This window comes from Coturnix japonica, chromosome 17 (assembly GCF_001577835.2).
Source record: "Coturnix japonica isolate 7356 chromosome 17, Coturnix japonica 2.1, whole genome shotgun sequence".
NCBI lineage: Eukaryota > Metazoa > Chordata > Aves > Galliformes > Phasianidae > Coturnix > Coturnix japonica.
In genome coordinates, this window is record NC_029532.1 from 3,582,322 (window position 1) to 3,604,987 (window position 22,666).

The 22,666-nt window shown below is 47.2% G+C and overlaps 1 protein-coding gene and 1 long non-coding RNA gene across 9 annotated transcripts in view; one reads left to right on the forward strand and one right to left on the reverse strand.

The window, feature by feature from the left end:
• Window positions 1-41: 41 nt before the first annotated feature.
• LOC107321788 lies at window positions 42-4,957 on the reverse strand. 2 transcript variants are annotated; one of them, XR_001558675.2, is made up of 3 exons: window positions 4,820-4,957; window positions 4,471-4,648; window positions 42-3,089 (listed from the first exon to the last, which is right to left on the reverse strand). It is a non-coding gene; the product is annotated as an uncharacterized LOC107321788 (long non-coding RNA). The 2 variants fall into 2 exon arrangements; XR_001558676.2 differs by having other exon boundaries at window positions 4,722-4,957.
• Window positions 4,958-5,149: 192 nt separating this feature from the next.
• FAM102A (family with sequence similarity 102 member A) overlaps window positions 5,150-22,666 on the forward strand; it is a 31,565-nt gene continuing 14,048 nt past the window's right edge. For 2 of the 7 annotated variants that reach the window (XM_015879086.2, XM_015879088.2), the window contains exons 1-4: window positions 5,150-5,301; window positions 6,335-6,971; window positions 21,138-21,258; window positions 21,572-21,601. In XM_015879086.2, coding sequence (XP_015734572.1) covers window positions 6,826-6,971; window positions 21,138-21,258; window positions 21,572-21,601 — 297 coding nt within the window. In that variant the 5' untranslated portion in view covers window positions 5,150-5,301; window positions 6,335-6,825. Of the gene's footprint in view, window positions 5,302-6,270; window positions 6,972-11,212; window positions 11,233-21,137; window positions 21,259-21,571; window positions 21,602-22,666 lie in introns of those variants that run through there. The other 5 variants (XM_015879084.2, XM_015879087.2, XM_015879082.2 and 2 more) reach the window with 3 other exon arrangements.

Here is a 22,666-nt window from a genome sequence, read left to right on the forward strand (position 1 = left end):
GTCATGCAGCCACGTGTGTTGGTTTTTTCCTTGTTCATTTGTGGCCTTACGTTTATATAATTGTCTTTTCTTCCCTTTTTATTTGGCTTTTCTTTCCAATAACAGCTTTCACAGCGTTACCTCGGCCCACCCGTTAGCTCATTGCATCTGACAGATTAGCACAGCGTGCCGTACCTCCCAGCTGCTCACAGCGTGCTCCAGTAGCCCAGAATGATGGATGAAATACCAGCCTTGGGATCTGAATTGCTGTGTTCATTCTTGCGGTGACTAAGCACTTAAGCTCTGCTGCTGTTTCTTAGGAGCAAACAGGTTGCCCTCAGAACCACCCATTTTTTTTGTGTGTTTTCAGGATAAATATAGAGCTTAGTCAAGCCGGTAGCATTTAGGAGCAAGTTCCACGTGCACATTTTTGTCTCATTAAAAAGATGTAGCAACGTTTTAAGTGCAGGGTGAGTGCTGTGATTAGGGGCTTGGTTGTCGCTCATGACGAGGTCATTAAACTTGGGGAGGAAGAGAGAAAATATGTCACTTAAAACCAGGAAGATGGGGTAAGCAGGGCACTGACCTGCCTTGAGTCTCACTGAGCTGGGAACTTGTGCCCAAAGCTGAACAAAAAGTAAGGAACAGCATCTCACTGCTGTTTATTTGTGCTCCTTTTACTGAGCTTTTTGTACCTAGAGATTTATATTCGCCGCCGAAAGCAGGAAGGAGATGTGCAGGGAGGTCCTGCCACAGGGCTCCTCAGAAGGGAGAGTGAGTGTACTGTGTACTTCTCGCTGCTGGAGAAAGAGGAGCTCAGTGGGTCACTCCTGGTGGGTCTGAAGGTACCTCGAGGCTGTTTCTGCTTGTGGCACCACTCGGTGCTTCAGGAGCCAAAGTCTGGTTGTGAAGCTCAGGCAGTGAGCAACGTGTGCAGCCCAGGAGATGGCACTGCACAACGGGGCAAGGCACTGGGATCCTGAGCTGCAGTCTGCAGCACAGCACAGTGCATTGCAGAGACCTGGTTCCAGAAATCCTGTGGATGTTTTGTGCCCCACTTGCTCCTTAATGCTGGATCATCTCAGGACTGGGAGCCTGGAGAGGAAGAAATCCAACAGGAGAGCAGAGGGATGCGGAGCACAGATGCCTGTGTTCACATACTGCTCCCAGAGCACACGGTCTGTGCTGCTGTGGGGCTCCCAGCTCTCATTGCAATGCATTCACTGCAGAGAAACATGGGCAGGCACAAGATACGCATTAATTCCTTCATTACAAGCACTGGGGCAGGGTTTAGGAATTTTTACTGGGCCATATTTAAATATGTCAGCATCCCACAGGTACAGTGTGCTGAAATAGGTACAATAGGTGTGAAAGCTGGTCCCCACAGAGGCACAATGATATCTTCATAGTCACCTGAATCACCTTGCCTCCTCCAGCACGTTGTTAGTTTGTCAGGCCTGTTTTGGCAAAGCATCCTCTTGTTGGTTTATTGATATTTTTTTTGACATCTGAGAGGTTGTTGCCAACAGATACTGTCAACAGAAAGCTGCTCTGTTTAGTTATGAGAATGGAAGCATTTAATGTTCTTTGTCTTTCTCGCAAGCACCTGATGAGAAGCTCCACACAGACATCAGCATGGCTTCCAGGCTGCACTCTGGGGGTCAGCCCACAGCCCAGCTACCTGCAAAATGGGCTCATGAGCCCCCCGGGGTTTTGAAGATCCAGGCACAGGATGAGGATTCACAAACATGAGCCTCAAGGCAACACAAGCTCCAGTCTGAGGATTCTGGAAGGGTAAAGCTGTTCCTGTGCCACTGTCAGGCCTTCCAGAAACAAACAGAGAGTCCTGCATGTTCCCATGAAATATGGAACAGATATGGAAGGCAGTAAACACAGAAGAGCCTGGCAGCTGGGCTTTCAGGTCTGGCCACATGCCTCAGGAAAGGAATCCACCGACTCCAGATTCCTGTGCTCCCTTTGTCTCCAGATAACAGGATCCCCAGTCCTGGCAGGTCAGAAACACAGCAGACAGGTGTGTCCTTTGCAGGTGAACAGGAAACCAAGCGTGGTACAGAAAGTGAAACAGTTCCTGGGTTTATGGTGATAAGTTCAGTTAAATATGGAACTAGTGAAAAACACAAGCAGATGAAAGTCAAGCTGGCAGCCTGTTATTAAATTAAACTGGGAAGAGTTTAATTTAAGAGTCCCTACCCCACACTGTGCAAGGGACTGGCCCACAGCTCCCAGCTGCAGTGCATTGCAGGCACTTGGCCATCACAGTGTGAAGGACATAGAGCAGAGCATTGTGCGTTAGGCTCCTTTTGTTGTTTTCTGGGGGGGAGGATGGGATGACAGGACTAAAAGCTCATTACAACTATTATGAGAGGTTACAGATCTAATAGAGGAAAGCCAATTATGTATTTACACTGTTGCAGCAATGGTGTATAATTTGGTTTTCAAACTTTAATCATTCGGCTGCCAGGACAAATGAATTAGTCTGATGATGTTTTCCAGCAGAAGATGCTAATGATGTAGATTACAGGTTCTGATGATTTGCTCGTGTATCTGGAATTCCTCTGGGATAAGAAAGAGAATCTGATGGCTCACCACGTGCGTTTTTCAGGATCCATCTCACTTTACTCTTCTCGCTTCTGTCCCTTCTGAATTCATTTTTGCTCCATTTTCTCCCTGCTTGTTTATCTCAGTGCTCTAAGCTGGGAGGGAGGAAGCTTGGAAAGCCATCTCTGCTCCTGCTTGCACCTTGGTCCCAAGGCAGACAGAGTGCAGAGATCGGCCCCTCTCCAGTGACAGCAAAGGTGAGGCCCAGCACAAAGAACAGCCCCAACTGATAAATTACCTGAGGCTGATAAGATAATGCCCTGAGACAGCAAAAGTTGAGGAAGTGGTGGCAGCACCGGGGAGAGGAACCAGGAAAGGCTTCGGTCAGGCAGAGCACAGGGTGAGGATGTGGCTGAGGGTCACAGAGCGGAGGTGATGGCACTGTGGGTCCAGAGTCATGACACAGCAAGCACCAGAGCTGAGCAGTTCAGTCTGGGATAAGCAGATTCAACATCTATTATCAAGGGACACCTTTAATAAATGGTTTGGACCTGGATCAGGAAAGAATACAAAGCCAGGGGTTAGGATGGTGGATGGACAGAGATAAAGCATGCCCTATTCCCTCTGATAGCCCTTGTGTGGGGCTCAGGATGCCTTGGGGACCCCAAAATCTCACCCAGCAGGGAACAACAGAGACATTCAGAGAAGTACTATCCCATTAAAGAAATGTGGATTTGTCCATAAACAATTATACAGTATAAACACAGCAAAATCAACAGGGTGAATTCTGAACTAATAAAGATTTAATCTCTAAGTCATGAGACTGCCTTTGTTAGGAAAATATACATACCCCTGAGAATTGAACTACGGTTGCTCTATTACACACAGCTCAGCAGCTCACTGGGCACCCTTCCAAATCAAGTTTATTTTTAACATCAGATACATTATTCAATTAATTATAAAAACACTGAGGTTTTCAAGAGAGATTTCTGATAAAACTGCAGTGTAAATATGCGTGAGAACAGCGAGGATTACAATCTCTGCGAGCTTTAGCATCTCAGGCTGTTGCTATAAACAAGAGCAGCCCTCCGAGGAGGTTATTTATCAGAGTGAATCATATCAGATAACACAAGGCCTCCTCCCACACAGCAAACAGACGGATCATCTGTCCTTTACCTAGTGATGGAAGTGAAAGATCGACACGTCTGTCACTGGTATGCTTAGAGAATGAGAAGTGTGAGGGATTGGCCTGGATTCTTCAGATGCTTCCAGCATTCAGGCATCCCATCCAGGCAAATATAACCTATTTAGAAGCTGAGCTCTTACCCAATAACAGAAGACACAGAAAGCAAAAAACCAGCCCATTTCTATCAGTGTCCTGAGGCCCTGAAAACACTGGGTATCAACTGATGGGATGGATTCAGGCACTGCCTTTAAAAGCAGCCTCCACAAACAAGTATGGAAACACTGACATCTCCTGCAATGGTTTCACTGCGCCAACGCCAGCAATGCTTTCCCAGGCGTAGGTTTGTGTCTGTTTAACCTGGTGAGCAAGAACTCTGACAGCGTTTGCTCTAATCCAGCCTTTATCTTCCATCCACACATGTTGCCGTGTACTTTTCCTAGCTGATTTTCCTTTTAAAGGCTCGCTCTGCGGTAGCATTATTTGATAGCTCTGGTATTGTCTGTATAGATGGCAGAGATTAAAGGGAAGGAATCTGGGCATCAAAGCCTGGCAAAGCGAGGGATCCCAGGCTCTCATCCAAGCTTTGCCAGACATGCAAAGCAGCGTTGGGAAAAGTCCCTACCGTGTGAGTTCTGTGCAACACATCCCTGACTTTACAAATAGGCAAATCACGTCAATGACTGCAGCCTCCTTCAGGACAAGGAGAGACATTTTGTTCCGCTTGCCCTTAAACAATGGAATCCTACCTAACCAGGGCACCCAGCCCCGAGCACGGGACGGGGCAGCAGATGGAATAACAGGAGGGAAGCACAGTTGGCTGATGTGTTCTGCTGGTTACCACATCTCACACGTGGAAAGTGAGTCTGGTTGGGCCTTTCCTTGGAGAGCTGCTGGTGAAGGAGGCCAGGCTGCCAACCTGCAATGCTGAGGAGGACATAGAGATATCAGAGCTGCCATCACCTCACCTGCAGCACACAGGGAGGCACAGACACTTCACCTCAGGCCCAGCTCCATGGGCACAGGCCTGCTGTCCCCTCAGCGAGCCCCACGCACCCCACAGCCGCCTAAAGAGCTGTTTAACCTGAGTGAACGCACATGGGCCGAACCGATGTGAACCAGAACCCTCCAAACGGCCAAACCGATGTGAACCAGGACCGCCCCAAACGGCCACCCCGACCCGCCCGCTGTGGAGACCCCGAACCCACTACGGAGCCCCCTCGTCCCGCCCACTCCCTCAGCCACGGGGGCGGGGCTTGCCTTGAACCGACATCCACCTCCTCCAATCCCCGCCCTGTTTTCCCCCCCCGCTCTAGAAGAACCAATCAAAACCTCGCTCTTCCCGTCCCGCCTCTTAAATGCTGCCAATCAGGTGGCGCGCCTCTCGTCCTCCCCTCCCCCCGTCCCCGGGGAGGAAGGGGGGTTACGTAGTGTCGGGTTGGTATTCACGAAGCGCGGTAGTGCTTTTGCGCTGTCGTAGGGCTGCCTGCGGCGTTGGCGTAGCGGCCGCAGTTGGCGTAACTCTAGTAGGGGCGGCTGTGGCGGGGAGCAGCGGCGGCCGAGCGAGGTGAGGGCAGGAGGTGCGAGCGGGGCGGCAAGAGGGACGAGGGGCCGGGATGGGAGCTGGGAGGAGGGCTGAGATCCCACTGCGGGTCTAACCATTGGGTAAGGGTTGGGAGTGGGGCTGAGAGCTGGCCTGGGGGTGCAGGGGACAGGCTGCGAGCTTGGGGCAGCCGAGTGTGTGGGTCTGAGGCCTGGGGAGCTGAGTGAGGGGGGGGAGCAGGCCGAGACCCGGCTCAATACACGGGCAGCACGGCTCAATACACGGGCAGCACGGCTCCTGGGGCACAGCGGGTCTCTATGAGCCTCCCTGCTCTCCTACAGCAGCAGGAGTGAGGTTATAACCGCGTATCCCTGCAGGCAGCTTTGCCCTACGTAGCCCTGCTTTGCAGCTCTCAGTATCGGCTGCTCGGTGTTTATAGCCTCGTTGCTTTTTGATGCTAATAAGCCCTAAGCCTCCATGGCTTGGTTGTTGCATAAATATGTAGTGAAACCACTGTTGCTGGCCCCCAAAGGGAGTTATTGGGTCACTTCTTGGTGCAGAGCTGATGCTGTAAAGCAGTTCAGCTCAGTGGGCCTGGCAGATGGACACCCGATGACCTGATTTGGTTGTTGTGCTGTGTAATCTGGAGCAGGCTGCTTTTTCTTTCTCTTTTCCTCCTCTGCTGGTTTCTCTGTTTATGAGATACAGGTGCTAACACTTAGGGCTGGTCGGAAAAACAGAAAAGAAACAGACTATGCGTTTCCTGAGACAGAGTTACGTGTGCTGGTTAGACTGATGTGGGCTGTAAACTGCTTCAGAAGATGACGGGTGAAAATAGAACAGATTTTTTATGAGCTGCTTTGCAAAACAGGAATTATGAGGGGCATGACAGCAGCGAAGCTTGCCCCAGGCAAATGGGGGAAAGAGGGTATTGGGACCTGGCTAATTGGGGCCATACCTCTTAAGATTGGCATGAGTCTGTGCTGAATATTACCCATCCAAACAGGTTTTAGAGAAGGAGGAGGAGCCTGAGACTGCCTGGGACTAATTTACTCATTTCCCTCCCAAAGGCTGACCTGAGGACCTGTACCAAGGTGTAGCACAGGAAGAGGAGAGAGAACCTGGAAGCATTGTGTATGTGCTGCACACAGACCTAAGGCTTCTTCAGAGACTCACGATGATTTCCTACAAGAGATGCCTTCTGGAGGGGTCCTGCTGAAGTCGGGGCATTGCAGCCTCTAACTGGGACAGCTCCTGCTGGTCTGGAGCTGAGACTTCCTTATCACCCTTCCTTTTCCCTTGGAGATGTTGCAGAGATTTAACCTGACCTCTTCCTCCTCACCTGAAGCCTGTCGTGGCAATGATCCCGCAGCCAGATCCGACCACCAAAGAGAAGAAGATCGTGCATTTGAGGCTGGGCCGTCGTTGTAACTGAACTGGAACTCACTCCCTGCTTACGCTCCAGGAACAAACGCTGTTCCTTTCCTTGTCTGTGTGTGTTTTGAGCCACTCCTCTCTCATCTTGTTTGGAGTTCCTGGGCTTTCCACGCTGAATTTGCCCATGGCTTTCCTGATGAAGAAGAAGAAATTCAAGTTTCAGACATGTTTTACTCTCGAAGAGCTAACTGCTGTCCCCTTTGTGAATGGGGTCCTGTTCTGCAAAATCAGGCTGTTAGATGGAGGTGACTTTGCTAGCTTATCTACCAGGTAAGAACCTGCTTGCAAATTTTCTTCCTGGCCATTCTTTTTATTTTCGTGATTATTCTTCACTCAAGTGCTCTGGCATATGGCTACCACTTGCCTATTCCTTGAGCTGTTTTCACTTGTTCTGTTGGGGGCCCCATGTGCCGTATCATTTTTCAGATACAGGGAAGAACTAAGCTTGGAGATTGTTGGCTGATAGAGCTGCGCTGTGATTTACAGAGACATGGGGAGGGTGTAGGAGGTCTCACACTTGAAGGAGTTGGGTTTTCTGGTTGAAGTCCACATAAAAACACCCTCCTTCCATGTTTTCATGTGCTGTTTTAGGTGTTGTGCTGCCCTGCTTTCGTGCAGTGCTCGAAAATGAACTCTGTAGGAAGCTGCATGTATAAAAGCAAATCACCCTCCCCAGCTTTGTGCTCTCCGTGTGTTTCAAAGTTACTTTTCTTGATAAGAGTGTCAGGAGCTTGCTTTGCATTGCAAATTGCTGTGCAAGGGAAAACTGCTGCCTGGAGTCAAAGTTGTCAGTGCTAAAGATACAGTTTATCTCCATGAACAAATAGCATTGCATCTCCCCAGTTTATAGCTGCAGTGTTTTCTTTTTAATGATTTATCGTATGGGTATCATTCTGCCACATGGTTTATAAGGTTATTCTGTCATCATCTATCGGCGTTTCTCAGGCTCCTTCAGGCAGACCTGCTACTAATTGCTAATAATAAAAACCTGCTTTGTTTCCAGCTGTGCACATAGATTATCACCAGCAGTATGCAAATGTGAATTCCATAGCAGCCTGGACTTGCTTTCTTTCTGCCCCAGTATGTGAAGGAAACCTTCCATGGCATTCAAACTTGTTTTTTAACTTCCCTGAGTAACTACTCAATTTTAAAGGTACAGTGTGTGCTTATGTTTGCTGGTAAGTGTTTTAGACCAGAACTAAAACCTGGTTTGGTCTGATTTTCCTCTTTGTGGTGCAGTGCATTGTGCTTTCTCATATCGGGAGAGATTTTATTGGGCAAGTGTGAAACATTTCTGTCTCGGAAACAGAAATGATAGGGCAATGTTCAAAGCTTGTTTCTTTTTCCAATGGCATCGTGCAACCTCATGTGACGTGTACAGGAGCTGTGGGCACAGAACACATGAAAAAATGTACTGTGAATTAATTTCTCTTTTGAAGAATGTCTGTCAAAAAGCCTTTCCTTACAGTGTGCTCTTGAGGCTGGATCCTTGTGTTTGGTGGAAGCAGCTTATCTGAGGAATTCAAACACTATGTGAACTTGGAAAGAAGTTAACCCCCTCTGCTTCCTCGAGCTGTAATAAGCTGAATTAAATGGAGTGTGGCTCAGGAAAAGCATGCAGCAGGAATGTCAGTCTCCATCTCCTTGTTGTCCTTGAAAGCAGCTCCTAGGAGCGCGCTGCTGGTGGCTGCTGACACTGCCAGCCAGTCGGGCCGTGTCTGGTTGTTTTCAGAGCTGGCTGGGGTTCAGCAGTTCTCTCAGCACACGGTGTGTTGCAGATTGCAGATGTGTTCCAGCAACGAACTCCTCTGTAATTCAAACCAAACACATCCATCGCACTCTATGGCTTATAAACGAGCAAAGGGGAAGTCGGCTGTTAGGCTTGCCGCCTTTCCCCCTGACCTGGCTGTAGTCTAACTGAAAGCACATGGAAACCTGTTCCTGCTGGGAAAGTTATGGGTCTCAACGGTATTGAGTCATTTGACCTTTTTCAAATATTTTCCCCTGTTGCAGTTACAGAAACTTCATGAAATTCCAGGAGCGGTGAGGAAAAGAGGTACTGCATGCAAAGGCTTCCAGATCCTGCCATGGCTCTACGTGCTCCTTTAGTCATTTTTCCATGATCTCTTTGAAATTCTCTTGATCTGGGGAAAAACAGGGAAGTCAGTGCTGTATCTACGTTGCATGAAAAGCCATTGTGCTTAGTTAGAATCTGGGATTATTTTTTCTTAAACCCAAAAATGATTGATTTGGAGTTGAAAGGTCTGTTTGGTCATCTTAGGATGAACAGCTTACGTAGGAAGTTTGTGTTTGCTCTGCAATCGGTTTGGACCTTTTCTTTGGTCTGTGGCAATAAAAAAGCATGCAGCTGTGATCAAAGGAGCTCTTGCTGTCCATCTGTTTTCAGAGAATCGATTGAGACAAGGTGCCCCATGTAACCCTGTACGTGGAGCAGGGAGAGGTACGCCATAGGGCATGCTTTTTTACCTCTATTAAGTGACTTATGATGTGGAGCAGTGTTGTCTGAGAAGACAGAATTTCTCCAGAGGCTGTGGTAAGGATGGGGATAGGGTATTCTCAGTGAGCTGCTGAGTGACACGGTGTTACACTGACCTGTGAGCAAAAGTAGGTGGCTGTGTTGGCCTGACACTGTCCCAAGTCCACTGGGGCCTGGGTTATAGGTGTGTATTACAGATTCACACTGCACCTTGTTGTTTATTCTTCTTCTTCCATACAGGTCTCCCTTTTCCATGCACACTGGGTTAACGCTTCACTTGTGGCACTTGAGGCTGTGAATATTTTAGTGACTAAACCTTCCTTTCTCCTCCTCTGTTTGTAAAATCTTCTCCTTATGTTCTAGCAGGGCTTCTGAGGATAAGAGCAGTTTCAGTAACAGGGCTCTGCTTAACAAACATCTGTCATCCCTGGCTTTATCGCCCTCCTTTAAATGACTGTCTTCTGAAAGCACATCTGAGCCAGGTGAGGGCCAGACAGATCCTGTGTTTCCCCACTGAGCAGTACCGGTGTATGCCTCGAATATTATTAATCCAGATACTAAAATAGCACAACCACCAGTGAATTCAGTTGCCTCCCAAGTAGCTTTAAAAATAGCAGACGTGGAGCGGTAGGGATGTATTCATGGCAACCGTTTTTGTAGAGCAGATGGGCTGCTGCGTTTTGCACCAGTTTGAAGCTTTTGGAGGTTGTGCGCATCTTTTATTCCTGGATAAATGACAGAACAGCATCATCTGGAGCCTGTGGGTCTGTGCAGGCGCCGGCTCTGCTGGGTGAGGGAGCGCTTCTGTGCAGCTGGAAGCAGGGACATCCATGCAGGGCAGAAAGCTGCAGCTCGTGCGCTTACGTCTTTGGGTATTACTGGGGAAGACTTGATTAAATCCCCCCCACCGTCCATTCCCCCCCCGCCTACTTTGTCAATTAATACTGAATGGCAGCCAGATGCTCTTTACCTCTGCGCTGATGACTCCTGTCTGCATGTTGGCAGAGAGCAGAGCTGGTGTGTGATGTAAGGGAAGTGGAAAGCCAGGTGTTATCCACATACTCATAACACCTCATCCTACATTGTTTTGTTAGTTTGCCAGCAGTTTTGCTCTGGTGTTTCTGGATTTGAAGGAAGGAATTGTTCTCTGAAAACCCCTGGCTTACTCTAACGGGAAGCCTGTTTTGCAAGAGCTTAATGACATTACAGGTATTTCCCACCTTGCACGTTGTCTTCTGTGGCAAGAAGTGCTACCTACCAAACCAGCCTGTGGTTCCATTCCCCTCCAACTATTTCCATAGAGAACATGCATTCTCAAGCATGTGTAGTGTTTCAGCTTAGTGTTCTGATCCTGGCACTCCTGCACCAACCAGGGAATAGAGTTTGTCTTCTACAGCCCAGCAGCTGTTTGTGTGCAGGCTGAAGTGGAGCAGTGGTGGTGTGGGAAGAGCTGACCTTACTGGGGTGGTCTGGCCTCAGAGTATTCCAGTGCCATAGCCTGAACCAGGAATGTTCTTAGTCTTGCAATTTGTAATTAAGAGTGAAATTCACTTCCTGCACTGTGTGCGTGTGGAAAGCTGCATGCAGAATGCCAAAGGAAATACTGATACTGGGGGAGGCTCGTCACACCCATAGTTCCTCACGGATTAAGGTCTGTGTGACTGCCTGCCATCGTGGTGTGGGCACAGATCTAAAGCTGCTTGCTTCCCTCATGTGATGGGATGCAAAGCGTCACGACCTCTTGTAGGCTGCTACACCTGCAGGACCAGGCAGCAGGGCCCTGCAGTGTAAGGAGCTTCCCACCAGCCTTGTCCCTTCCCATTGCAGATCACCAGCTGGAGCCCGGTATGAGATGAACAGAATTCTGTTCAAACTTCCCAGCTCTGGAGGCTGTATCCTGCTGGGTCAGAGCAGTCCCTGCAGGTGCTCTAGCTGGCACTCCTGTTTTACCTGCTGTTGCTTACGCAGGGGCTGCTTTATTGACCAGGAACTGAAACCTAAAACTCCAAGTGATATGCTCTGTGCACAGCATCAGTAAGTGCTCACATACAGTGTGCTTTTGAACTTCCCCCGTAGAGCTGACTCTGAGCTGGCAGCGCTTTGACAGCTAACTCTTAGCAACAGCCTTATCTGCGTGACTTAAACAGAGCTTGGCTCAAAAAAATTACTCATTGGGCAGCGTGTTCTGCTTTGAGAGTGGGGCCCTGTGGCCTGCCTGGTTTACAGAACAGCACTGCTGTCTGCCCTGCCTGAGGACAAAGAGGGAGGTGAAGGTTTCCGCACTCGCTTTTAAGATCTGTATTTGTTTCTGAAATACGGGGGAAAACCTAAATGGCTTCTGGGCTGTTTGTTTGTGCTTTTTAGCTGCCACCAGTGTTGACTCGAGCTTTGAAGCTGTATTTCTGAGGAATTCATGCATGCCTCCAGGAGCCTGTGGTCTCGCTGCACTGTTGTTAGTACTTTAATAGGCCAAAAGTTGCCAATAGCAAGTTGTTCTGGTACCAGTTTCTAGGTGAATGAGGTAGGTATGGATTCATTCTTAGTGTCATTGTAGGAAGATACACCTGCCTGTGTTTTGGGAGAGATCTCCAGCTTCTCCCTCAGATCAGAAACCTCTTTCACTTGCCAGCATGATTGAATAGCACATTGAACTCCTGCAGCATCACACAAGCTTGACTCTGTAAGGTCTGGCTCTGTGCAAAGGCAGACGGATGTGGCTCTGTGCATGGCCTCCTTTCTCAAACAGGATGTATTCTGCATCCTCCGTGAGCTGCCAGCTCTGCCCACTCGGAGCTGGGGGTGCAGTTGTCTCCAGGACAGATCAGGAATTTGTTTCTAGCTGTTCTTCCTCCTATAATGAAGCAACAGCCTTTCGGAGTGTCCCAGATCAATACTCTGATCTCCTTTTTTGTACCAACCTGTGACCTCCTATCAGTAATCCATGCTGTGAAGGTGATGTGTTTTTTCAGGTGGCTGTGTTACCTCATCCTGTGCTGGCTGCTCGACCTGCAGGGTGGGAGGCTTTTTTTGTTCTTGTAGGTTGTTCATATCATGCCTTTATACACGTGCTGGGAGGCATAGCACACATCACTACCACTCCTGCCTCTGTGTCATGATCTCTGGTACAACACAGTGGACCTCAGTATCTCAGTTTAGTGCTTGGGTTGGAAAGGCACTTCCCACTGGCCAAACAGTTGGGTCTGTGTTTGCTGGCTAAACAGCCTTGTTGTTTGGTGTGTTTTCAATCTGAAGAGCAAGAAAAGGAATTGTTCCGTGGGATTTGAATTTGCTAGTCTTCATGAATGTCATTTTCATGTGCTTTGTAGCAATCTCCTGCATTATTCAAACGATAACATTGAGATGAGGAAAAGATTAAGGAAGTGGGATGGGGCTGTGGGCAAGGAGGAGTATGAAGAGGATGTGTACGGAGACCAAAGCATTGGGGGGAGGCAAGTGTTGAAGAGACAGGATATTCTAGATAAGCCAGAGTATATACAGTCTGTATAACGGATGCTTTCCATGCGGATGGGAAGTAGCTGAGCAGGCAAAATAGCAGGACTGTGCCTTTCCTTCAGCTGTATTTATCATATGTCGCTGATGAGGGGAGGCCTTGTTGTAGAAGGTCTCATGCTGTTGTAGGAGATGAGGCTGGAGCTAAAAATACTTTCAGTGCCCTGTGCTGTATTCTAAATAAGAAATGAATGCTGTTTGTTGAGCCTGAAAGTGCTGGGGTTGCTTACGTGGGAGGAAGGAAGACAGCATGTGGATTTGCTGTGCTGGAAGGACTAGAAAGCTGCAGTGTTAATTAGCAGTGCATCTCCATAGACCGATGGAAACCATCACCCTGCGTGTGGTTGGTAACCAACCTTGAAATGTGCTCGCTAAAATAAAGATTAAAATAAAACACCCACAAAACTAAAAACGAGAGTTTTTGGGGATTACTTTGTGAGGTACGTCCCTTCTCTTGCCGTGCAGTGTACAAGATGTAGGAGATAAAACTTGAGGGTTTGGTTGGTGCCTTCCATAAACTATCAAGCACCGAGCTCCAGGCAGGCTTTGCAATGGCAAAGCAGAACAAGGAGCCCAAGGAGAACAAGGAGTCTGTAAATGGGATGTGGTCTCAGGGTTTCGGTTTGGATAATTACCTCCATTTTGCTTTCAGAATTAAATGTTGTATGAAATGACTGCGGAAAGGTGTTTGGTTATTGGCTGTTGGGTTAATGATCAACAGAGGCTCGCTGCCTGTGCCTGCTGTTGCTTGCAGGATGGATCAGCACAAAGCCCACCATCATCAGCACTGTATCTGGAGATTTTGGCCTTAGGAAATGCAAGTTGGTGTGTGAGTGCTGCCAAATAGGGAGGCCAGAATGGCCAGGGGTCTAACTGTGTGTTCTCACTGCACTGTTCTGCCCAAATACTTGTGTCTCTAAGGGGCAATATTGCTCATCACATTAAAAGGATTGATGGCCAGGAAAGGGGAAAGGCTTGCCTGGAAAAAAAACTTGTATCTCACCCACCTCTCCTCCCAGCCCCCCTTAAAATCTGACTCTGTCAGGCTTTATCTGCACTTAAGAGACAGAAAAGGTGAGTCCAGATGTGTTCTCAGGGTTTGCAGTGGGTTTTTATTTGCACCTCTATGAACTGGGGTGAGGATTCCAGCTTGGCTGTTCTGTTTTTCTTTCTCTGTGCTTTTTCAGTTTCTCCTGCTAGTTCCCATTTTCACGTTACCGTGTAGGCATGTTGCTGACTGTGAGGGGGTAATCTGGGTTATTTATAATTGAGCAATCTTTTCAGGTCTCTTAATGCTCCATTGCACTGGAACGAAGCAGTCGTCATAGACTTGCTGTAGCAGGGCAGCACAGCTTGCATCCTGCTTCCACAGTAAGCAATAAGGGCTGCTTCAGGAACAGGCTGTCTGCCCATGTTACAGGTGATTATGCACTAATCCATTTATAGGAAAGCTCTTTTCCTGACTTCTGTCAGGGACCTGTTATGTTCTATTTCGTATTTCAGTAACACCAGGCAATTGCATCTGCATAAATGTTGAATTCCTTTCAAGTTCAGCATTGCTCATCTTATGTCTCTAAGTAGCCCTCAGTGCCACAAGGGAAATACTGTGCAGTGAAGGAGTGTATTTCCAGGTTGGTTTTTTATGTTTGCTGCCTTCATGCTTTGCTGAATACCTTATAGCCTCTGTACTAGGAGTAGCTGATCATACTCTGCTTTGGCCACTTGTTCTCTTTAAGGTTGGTTTCTGGTGTAGGTTTACAGCAATGACTTTTCCTTCATTCCATGCAAGCGTTACTGTTCTTTCAAAACAAATCTATATGTTGTTTTTCCTCTAGAAATGATTCATACTCATCTCCAATGGCAGAGTTGCTCTCACTAGTGGGAAATCAAGGTTGTGCATCTGAATGCAGCTGGTGGTGACAGCCACAGGGGAGGTAAATGTGCTCTGATCCTCACAACCCCACTCCTGACAGCCAGGCAGCAGGAGTCTATTCTGATATTGATAGGAGGGCATATGAGTTCAGAGAGAATGCGTTTGTACCTTGTCCTTAAAACCAGTGACCTGTTTGTAATGCTGAATAATGCCTTTATAAGCAAACCATCATAAGGCATTTATATTCATGATGGGATGAAAAAGCTGCTCTTAACCTATAAAGGGACTTCTGCTATTGGTTTTGATGGAGCGTGTACCATATAGGAGTGACTCAGAAAAACATGTCTGGGCACAGGAGGGTGTTACCTCTTGGGTAATTGATCATACTTTTAGCACTGGGGTTTACTTCAGGAAGCTTATTTACTGAAGAGCTCTTCAGTGTACTTGAGCCAAGCTGCAGTGTTGTTACATCACACAGTATTAATGAAATTATTCCAGAAATGAACTTGGCCTCACATGCAGGTTAATTTCCACTATAAAGACTTCCCTTGTACAACTACGTTGGCAAACAGTCTTGGTTGAAAAAGGGCAGATATTAGCCAAAAATGTCACTTATCTATTTTAGCTTCTTTATGTGCCTTAATCTGCCTTAGGGGCAAAGAGATTCATCTCAGTACATGTCATTGCACCAGGAATTTTGTTCATTTTGTTCAACATCTTCATTTTCCAACCTTACTGTCCCAGCAGAGCCCTGGAATATTGGCATCATGTTTGCAAGTAGAGTGTGGAGTTGTAGCCATCTCTTGCACATTAAAGGCATTATAATTTTCCTTGCTGAGTTTTACGATGCTGTCTTTCTTTGCTGTGAGTTTAAATTTAGGCAGCAAAAGGCAAGTCTGGAATGTCTCAGAATGACAGCTACCACTTAGGGGATAGAGAAAGTTTATAAATACATCAGCAGTAGATAATCACTGAATCTTAATTTCATATCTACAGTCTGCCATAAGCAGAAGGACTTTCCAAGCTGCAGTGTTACTGAAACTTTCTGAGATTCAATGAATTAATCGACCTTTGCTTTATACAGCAGCCTCTGTAACCCTCTGACTTGGCTGGGAAACCTGCAGTGCTGACCCATTCTGCCTTTTTCTGTCATTGAAATACATGTGAGTTTGCCTACAAGAAGCCTGGCAGCCTGGCACGTGATGCTTCCTTGGCTAATCCATCTCTAGCATAGGCTGGCAGAACAATAGGGGTTGGGGTGGTGACTCAGTGCGTGATCAGGGCTCAAAAAAAGCAAAAGCGTCTTTCAGTGTTTGATACGCACATCATTACAGACTCGTATTTCAGTAACTGAGTCATCCATCCAGTTATTCCTTTCTTTACACTTAAGACTTCGGTCCTTTGCTTGTGATGTGTTTACTCCTGGCATGGATCCCTGGCCTCTGCCCAAGGAGAGCTTGTGTTGTGGAGATGTGGCAAGAAGTCCTTGGATGTCCTGCTCTGGGTTGGTCTGTCAGCAGCACAATCCGTAACAGAAGAGATGTGTTGCATGATATTTACTGTTACAGGCCCCTCTTGTCCTTGTTTTCCTGATATCCGGCTTCTCTGCTTCAAGATGACAAAGAATACAAAGACCTCAAAGCAGACGGGCTGTGCTGTGTGTGTATCCATCCTTTGCTGCTCTGTAGCTGGGCCTGTTAGAATATTTCTTCTTGCCTTCTCCATTTCCACCCTTACTTATCCTTCCAAAAGCCATCAGACTTGTTCTATAGTTTACGTCTTTCAGGTTTATTGCTCTGTGGCTTTTTATCCTCCATTTGGCACAATTTTTACCTTATTATTTGTTATGCAACTCGTGCTGTTGTGCTTTTTTTTTTTTTAATAACTTCTATTTTTCTCCTAGTATCTTTTTTACATCCTCTGTGTTTGGAGGAAAGGTCCAAGTACATGGAATCCAGGCATAACCAACTGCCTTCCAAAGCAGCTGTTAATATACAACCAGGAATGCTGATGCTGGAGGCTTTTCTCCTGTGGTTGACTGCTCCCCCTGATCTCCAGGAGGTATCACCATTCCCTGCCTCATACTGGTGCACCTTTATTGAGATCGATCATTGCTTTCAAGGGAGCTGGAACGTGCAGTTCAGCAGCTGTGTGTCTTCAGTAATGGGCTTCTTCTGGGGCAGAAGGTGAAAGCCATAAAAAGTCAATCACTTGCCTACTAGATACCGGCTTATTTTTATGGAGAACTTCAGATGCTGTTATTATTTCACATTAACCTTGTCACGCTTCCCTCCTCACCTCAATTTTGTTCTGGCTCTTTCCTTGCCTACATCTCACAAGTGTGAAGCTGCCTTCCCCTATGGTGAGGCAGCTTTGGAGTCTCTTACCTTCATTTCTCAGCATTAACTGAAGTCTCTTCCATTAAATTTTCTCTCCTGTGTTGGTTTTTTTTTCTTCTGTTTTCTCCTGCATTTGTCTCTGGAACTTGTGAATAATTCATTCTAAAGGTGTTGGTGCTCAGGTTTGATATTTAGAGAGCCCATACATATCTCCCCTCTGGTGTAATGAAGAGCTAAATCAATCAGTGCAACTGTAGGTAGGGTCCTTTCCTACCAAAGTCAAATGAAATGTCTTTGCTGGGGGATTCAGTAGTTAATTTTATAAGCACTTGGTGGTTGTGATGACCTTACTACTGAACCCTTGTTTAAAAGGCTTACAGTGAAACATCCAAATAAGACTCGTTTCAAATGACAAAGACTTGCTTAGTTCTCTTAGTGACATGGTCTGCATCATCTCACTCTGAGCCATTTTTCCCATCATAACTGCTAATGTCTGCTGTGCAACAACCAGCGCTTGTCAGCTGGAGGAGAATACAGGGTTGTTTGCAGCAGGGGAGACATCCAGCTCTTTGGGTTGGCTGTTGTTCTGGTCAGTGATGTAAGCCCAGTCACCACAGAATCACTTTATTTTATTATTGAGAGCTGCTTGCTGTCCTTTCTGTTCGTTTTGGTCAAAAAAAACCCTGCCATGTCTATAGGATGGTGTAAATTCTGGTGTGCAGGGTGTGCAGCACTGTGAGTGCTGGTACAGAATGGCTTTTTCAAGTGTTTGTGCTAGGCCTTGTGGAAGGTGTCTCTTCCCTTTCAGCTTTGCATTAGATAACCTGGTTAAAATAGTAACTGTCTTCTCCAGAGTATAACGTAGGCTTGTTCCAGGCTTTCTGAGCTAAGGGGCTGTCAGCAATCCTGCTCTAATTCTGTCTTCAAAAATACTGGGGAATAGATTAGGCAGCTTTAATGTGTCCCTGCAGCAGAGCCAAGGTACGCAACGTCGCTGTCTTTCTGTGCCTTATCAGATGGAGATGTGGGATCAGTGATGCTACACAAGGTGGTGAAGCAGCCAGGGGAGCAGAGCACCATCAGCTGGCAGCAAAGCAGGGGATTCGTTCTGCCTGAAGGGTCTGATGCAGATCCACATCTCAAGGGCTGGGGGTGTGTGGGCTGGGCAGCAGCAGCAAGAGGAGAGCTTGCCCCAGCCTTTGTGTAAGTGAGGAGGAGGGGATCTGAATAAGAAGCCCTTTGTGTGTGCTTATCTATGTGCTGTCTTGTTTAGCTTGAGGTTTTCCCACATCTGCTCCCATATACGAAACATCAAACTGACACGCGTTGCTCTACTGAGATGTTTGGTGTTTTAAAAGCTATTTTGTGTTGTCTTTACCTTCCCAACAAGCCTGTAGCCCTTTCATGGTGTTCTGCACTTCTGGCTGTCTTACATACAACTACTGCTGTAAAGTGTACGGGTGATTTATTTGCATTTCTAAGCAGTTCAGCAAGGCCAGATTTATTCCTGGGGTGGTGTTTGAGACACTGTGCCCAGCTGGGTGCAGCTCAGCTTTGAGCCTGTAAATAGAAGTTCTAATTTCTGTCGTGGTGCTTGGTGGGGGCAGGACTCACATTAGTTTGCAGTACTGTGGGTCTTACACGTGGCCTTTTCTAGAAGCATTTCCTTGTATGCTTGTTTGAGCTAACTCCCAGTTAGCGCCGTGGCTTTCTGCAGCAGTGCTGCTCTATCTGTGGCACTGAAATCACAGTTGGCAAACATCTTGCCCATAAAATCTGTTCCTAGTGCTTTCTTCTGCCTGTCTCAGAGCTGCAGTGAGGCTGTGTGAGATCTGGGCCCGAAGAGGCATTATGGCTTTCAATGAGCACAGCTATTAGTTCTACACTGGGCTGTAACAGCAGGCAATGCAGTGGGTTAGAGCTGTGAACCAATGCCATGAGTGAGGCTCAGATGTGCTGTGATAGAACACCCATGGTCTGCACCCTGCCTGGTATGGGCTGTCCTAATGCTTGGCACAGGGCTGACATGGGCCCAGGAGCCCAAAGGCCCCATGGAGTTACCATTGGAACACTGCTTGTCCCAAAAGCTGCTGCAGGCTTATATTGGTTTGTTCTCTGCTGGTATATTTAGGTCTGGGAGAGTAATTATATAGCTTTGAATAAGTCTCAAGGCACAAGAGGGCAAAGCTGAGCCTGGAGGGGATTCGGCCTCTTGAGGGCTTTGCTGCAAAATAGGACAGTTTTAGTTGCTTTATTATTATTGTTGTTTAAATAAAACTTCTGAAGGTCCGCTGAACCGACACCCGGCACCAGCATTGGTTTGATCTATTTCTGATGCTCCAAATACAGAGTGCAATTTTAAATTGAGCCCTTTTGGTTTTCAGCTGTTAGTTTCAGGGTTTGCTTTTAGGTGCTGTGTGATTATGCTGGAAGGAAACACCTCCGTGGTGCTTTGGGCGTAGTTTTGGTTTCTGTCTGATGGTTCCTAATTGTACATCAGAGAATATTCTGAAGCTAAATGCTCCTCATTTGAGCCCGCTTTCTTCCTATTTTAGTGCTCCCTAATTACCATCCTTACTCTAACTTGATGGGAGGTGGATAGGCGAAGCCCATTGCGTCACTACGGGCTGTCTTTTGGAAATGTGGAACTAATTTCTTACAGTGTGACTCGAAACAATGCTGCTCCCTTGTCTAATGGTACAGCCCCAGCCCCCACCCATAAAAGCAACCCTTAAAGAATGTTGGAAGTCATTGCTTAGAGTTTGCAGGCTGAGGGCTGACTGCAGTGCTGCGTGCTGTGCCCCAGCTCCTCACCCCACAGCTCTGCCGATGACTTGAGCTGTGTGCTGTCTGCAGCAGGTTTGACACAAGTAAGACTTGTGCATGCAGCTGGATGCTGAGTTGGGCCTGCAGCATCACTGCTGAACCCATTGGGTGTGAAGCTGCCTTGTGAGCTTTGCTTTGAAGTGCTGGTGTTGTTAGCCAAAAGCATTGGCCCAAATAGCAGCTCCTCTCTATAAGATAGGAGATTGGTGCTGCTGAAATGCTGAGTGTCTCCTGCATCCTATGCTCATCCCTTGTGTTTCTGAAGCAAGTGTGTTTACAAGCATTTTTCTGTTCAGTTGAATTCTTTCTCCTTTTCATCAGTACCTGAATTTTCCTTCCTTTAGATCGTTTGATAAACCTCCTGCTATGTCAGCTTCAAGGCACCTCAGATATGTAATTTAGCTTAACTAATGTGGCTGGTTCAGTGAATAGGCAAAGTCATTTTTATTCCTCTGGAAAAGTATCTCCTGCCTGGAGGAGTTGGAATGACTTGAGTGGATCAATGAGAACCAGATCTCATCTTGAATTAATCCAAAATTCAAAGGTATTCTCAGCACTTAGATGTCTAACGTTTCAATGCCTTCCATTTCCAGATGGGAGTTTTAAGTTCACTGCCTTGAAGGAGCTGCTGTCTTCTGCTTTCCCACCTTTTAATGAAGGATGATCAGCCTTCCCTTGCATTACAGAGGATTATAGATTTTAATTTAATACCTACCCCTTCTCTGGGCTCTGCTCTTGGCTCCAGCTGGCACACTGAAGTCTTTCAGGGTAGCTGGGGACAGATGGGGACCTGTAAGATCAGGCCCCAGCCCATGGCTTCATGTCAGGGTTGTGCAAGGGGCTGTTGGGCAGCCTTCTGACTTCTGCTCCTTCCTTCTCAGGAGGAGTCGAGTCAATATCAGGATTGATTTCTTCCCTTTTCCCCCAGTATCTCGAGCCTACACTGCGCCTGGGTCAGACGGCAGGAAGCTTTTTTCTCACTGCCAAAGCAAGCAGTTTATCTTGTGCCCTTGCCCCTTTTGTCCTGTGCTGAGAGAAGAGATAAGAGTTCTATGCAAACTTGCTAACTCAGAGCTGTCAGCAGTGCCTGCCTCCCCTTGAGTGGCTCAAGGCCAAGGCTGTAAGGGGATCACTTGGTGCAGAGGATCCCTCACTGCCCAAGGCCTTGCAGAAGACTCCCCACACCTCCTTTTCTGCTCCTTAGAACCCACATTCTTTAGGAGGTAAATTTCTGCTTCCATGTTTAAGGTGGCGTGGATTGAGTTACCTGGTAAAAGATTTTTGCAGACAATGTTTGCCAGTCGATAACAAAGATTCTTAATAACTAGGATTGATTCAGCTCTGTCCTTTTATTTGATAACTGTGTTTTATTTTTCTTTGCATTCTCACAGAGAAGAAGTCCAGGAAAATTGTGTCCGCTGGAAAAAGAAATTCACCTTTGTGTGTAAAATGAGTGCCAACCCAGCCACAGGACTCCTGGACCCCTGCATCTGCCGGGTATCCGTCCGTAAGGTAAGCACCAGGTTCTGCTTCCAGCAGCTACCACCTGTATAATGGTATTGCTTCCCAGCTGCTTTTTTTGGCAGCAAAGAGAATGGTAATGGTGGATTGTGGTGGGAAGGAAGGGTTGTTTGGGTTAGGATAAACTACACGGAGCCTCTTTCCCAGCCAGGGTACTTAACACAGAGCAGGGTGTTGGTACCCTTGAGAGACAGAAGTTTGTGAAATCCTTACAGCAAATTCCAGGGTTGAGTAATGACTTTCCCCCTGTTTCCCCAGCACATGTAATAGCTGCTTTTCCTGTTTGTTTTGTCTCCCATTATAGGAGCTGAAGGGCGGAAAAACCTACTCCAAGGTAAGAGCAAAGAAAGGGCAAATGTGACAGAGTGGTGACTGTCTGGAGTGGTGACTGTCTTGTGTGCTCTTAGTGCTTTACAGCCATTGTAAACCCGTGACTGAACAGGCAGAAAGTAGCACGGCTGCTCTGTGAAGGAGTCTGGAGAAGCAGTCACTGGGTCTTAGTTTAGGCACAAGTTAAGTGCTTTTCCAAAAAAACATACTGGCAGGGACAGGATCCAGATTGTACTGGATGTGGATTTGGGAAGGGGGTTGGGAAGATGTTCTGCGTGTCCTCAGACTTTGGGGAAGTTCTGAGTCAGATGTGAACTCTCTGGCTTCTGGCAGTGTCTTGTTAATGAAGAAATACAGACCAAGTTACTGTGCTCAGGAGAACAGAACCAGCTACAGCTGGGGTGGGCACTTTGTTGCATTGTGAGCACAGGCAGAAACCTACAGCAGAAATCACTGCATTCCCAGGGCGGGAGACACTGAGGCAAGAAATGAATATTATTTTTATATTCTGTTACACCCCCATCCTCCTCGTTTTCTTGCTCAGGCTATGAGAGACAATGGGCTGGATGCCACCCCCTTCTCTTTGTGCTGGAACAAGAGACAATGTTGGCTTAAAAGCAGAGTTCACACAGAGCCCGAATCCATGTTTGAAAATGAGTCACTGGTGCTAGTTTCTAATAAACAGATGTTTGGGTCACACACAACTGTGTAAGAATTTCATCTAATCGATGGCCTTCCTGGATGTACCAGGCTTTGAGAGGAGGGCTGCACTCGCACCTTAGTACAACTGTGTCACAGCAAATGATGTTGCTATCCATACTGTTCCTTTTTTGACACTAATGAGGACAGTGTCTCTGGGGCTATCAGTTTCTCTTCCACTACACTGACATTGAGGGGGTGGTTATTCCTCTGTTCTGAGGTGCCGCCTGTCCAGGGAGTGCAGATGAGTTGGAAGGAGAGATGTGTCTGCCTTTACCTGCTCTCACTTCAGCAGGGCTAACGGCACTGGAGCTGTTTATGCTCAAGACAGTTTCCATAGCCTCGTGTACCTTTTGGTTTGACGTTGTTG